The 2500-nt window shown below is 35.4% G+C and overlaps 1 protein-coding gene across 1 annotated transcript in view; it reads left to right on the forward strand.

Moving 5' to 3' along the window:
- Window positions 1-2500, forward strand: part of LOC105619854 (protein pangolin, isoforms A/H/I/S-like) — a 32549-nt gene that overhangs the window by 21744 nt on the left and 8305 nt on the right. Inside the window, exon 8 of the mRNA XM_012201372.1 lies at window positions 139-304. Coding sequence (XP_012056762.1) covers window positions 139-304 — 166 coding nt within the window. The remainder of the gene's footprint in view (window positions 1-138; window positions 305-2500) is intronic.

Below are 2500 nucleotides of genomic sequence, written 5' to 3' on the forward strand. Positions count from 1 at the left end.
GAGAGAGAGAGAGAGAGAGAGAGCGAAAGAGAGAGAGAGAAAGGGAAAGGGAGGGAGAGATAATGGGAACGGTGCACGGTGATAAGTACTGTGAGGCTGTGAATCTGTGAATCTGAATTTTGGGGGTATGACACGCAGTGGCACTCGCTAAGCCGGGAGGAGCAGGCGCGGTATTATGAGGCGGCCAGGCAGGAGCGCCATCTGCATCAACAACGATACCCTGGCTGGAGTGCTAGGGATAACTACGGATATGGCAGCAAGAAGAAGAAGAGGAAGAAAGAACGATCCGCAGATCCCACCGGAGGTACCACTTTCCAGTGCTAGAACAGCAGGCCCTTAATAATTCATAATTCATATATAATAATTGCTAGTATATACCTATACTGGTTTGATGATTGAAACGATCAAAGTCTCTGTGCGTTTCTTTTTTCGTACGTTTCTTTTTTTGCGTTATTATTTATTTATTTATTTGTTTATTATGGTTTTCTGGCATTCAATCTTTTTCAACGTGTGCAGGCTATATATATATATATATTTATCGACATATATGTATATCTCTTGGATATTTTATATATGTACATATATGCATATATGTATATTTTTTCGTTTTTCGAAACTGAATTGGATTGTCTGTGGGGATTGTGGAATGTGGCACAGCAGAGAATTAAAAAAAAGAAAAGTACAAAAATAAGAAACAAAAAATGGAAGAAAATCAACACGGACTCTCGCGGCATGCAATGCAATTCTTTTTTTTTATCTGGCCAAACTCCCTAAAGCGGTATTCGTTCTCCGGAGAACAAGAAGAAATGAGACGAGACAAATAATATCACCGATGATGCGATAATGAGAGCGAAAAGGAAAACCAAAGCCTTAGGTACGGGATGTCTGATAGAGCCTAGGGCCTGACCGTTTTTTCTCTTTTTTGTTTTTCGCTATGAGGCGACATCTGCTCACAATTGCTTGTCTTCCAAGATGAGTCATGCTACGGCAATTTGACGAGAATTGTCCAATGACAATATCTCGCCTTCTTTGAAATTCATTTCTTCTCTTTCTTCCGTTTTCCCATAAATATTCAATAGTATATATATATATATATATATATATATATATAGTATATATATATATCTGAAATAAATATTTCTTTTGGGAAGTGACAGTATTTTATCATAAGTCTTACATCGAAGTCTTTCCTTTACTATTTCAATGACGTGGAGAAGAATTTGAGGTAGATGGCAAACGGAAATACATTGGAGGAACCAGCATTTTTTTTTTTAATGGAAAATGCGTTCATATTATCGAAAGTATTGAAAGATAGTGAAACCTCTAATTGAATCGTCTGATAACAAATTTATAATTCTCAATCTTTCAATTGTATTTTAATAAATATGAAATTAAAGCAATAAATAAAATTTATTAGTTGGTTAAAACGATATATTATAATATTATTATAATATGTATATCCTAAGGATTGTATCTTCTAATTATTTCAAGTATATCAACTGTATATAGCGTCTACATTTTCTTCAGTGTATAGACATGCAAACATTACTCTTTCACTTTTTCATCCTCACGCGTATTCCATTAAAATTTTTTATCTATTCGCCTATTCGTCTATTCGCTAGATCGTATTCTCTATCAGACACCCTGTATGCCTTTAGGTTGTTAATATCGACCACATGCGACGAATAGCGGTGCGACCGAGGGGGAGGGGACAACTTAGGCTGTTCTTCTAGCACTTTAAACGGAAAGTAGGGACCCCAGTGTTACTGAAATGCTATGAGGCAACGAGATATTGCTTTAAAAAAATAAAATAATAAAATAGATAACAAAAAAGTAATAAAAAAATTAATTTCTAGAGTTAGCTAATTTTTATGCAATTAGGGTGGCGGCAGTAGCATTAGTGAATTTTCTTTTTTCTTGATGATAAAAATATTATTTAGTACACACACGGTTCATGTACAATTACAAAAAGTGTTTGGTTCTCTCTCGGTAGTGGCACGCGCTAGGGCGAGAGGAACAGGCCAAGTATTATGAGTTGGCGCGACGGGAGAGACAGTTGCACATGCAGCTGTACCCTGACTGGTCTTCCCGCGCAAATACCAACCGAACTAAGAAGAGGAAGCGCAAACAAGACACAAACAGTGATCCTGGAGGTACCCACATGCCTCACTCCACACATTCTTACAATCCCCTCGTCATAAGGAAAGAGCCCCCGCCCCCTCCACCCTATTCATTATTACATATATACTATTATATTATATTATACATTCTTATATTGCTACACTATATTATGTTGCATGTTTCCTCCCCGTCTTAGGGGTTTTGGGTCGATATCTATATTATATTATATTATATATATATATATATATATACACAAACATATATATATTTTATTATAATTATATTATTAAACACACACGCATATACGTCCACATATACATATATGTATATATATATATATATATAAATGTGACTCTATTATATATATATATGGTCTTTT

The sequence above is a fragment of the Atta cephalotes genome (assembly GCF_000143395.1).
Source record: "Atta cephalotes unplaced genomic scaffold scaffold00023, whole genome shotgun sequence".
NCBI lineage: Eukaryota > Metazoa > Arthropoda > Insecta > Hymenoptera > Formicidae > Atta > Atta cephalotes.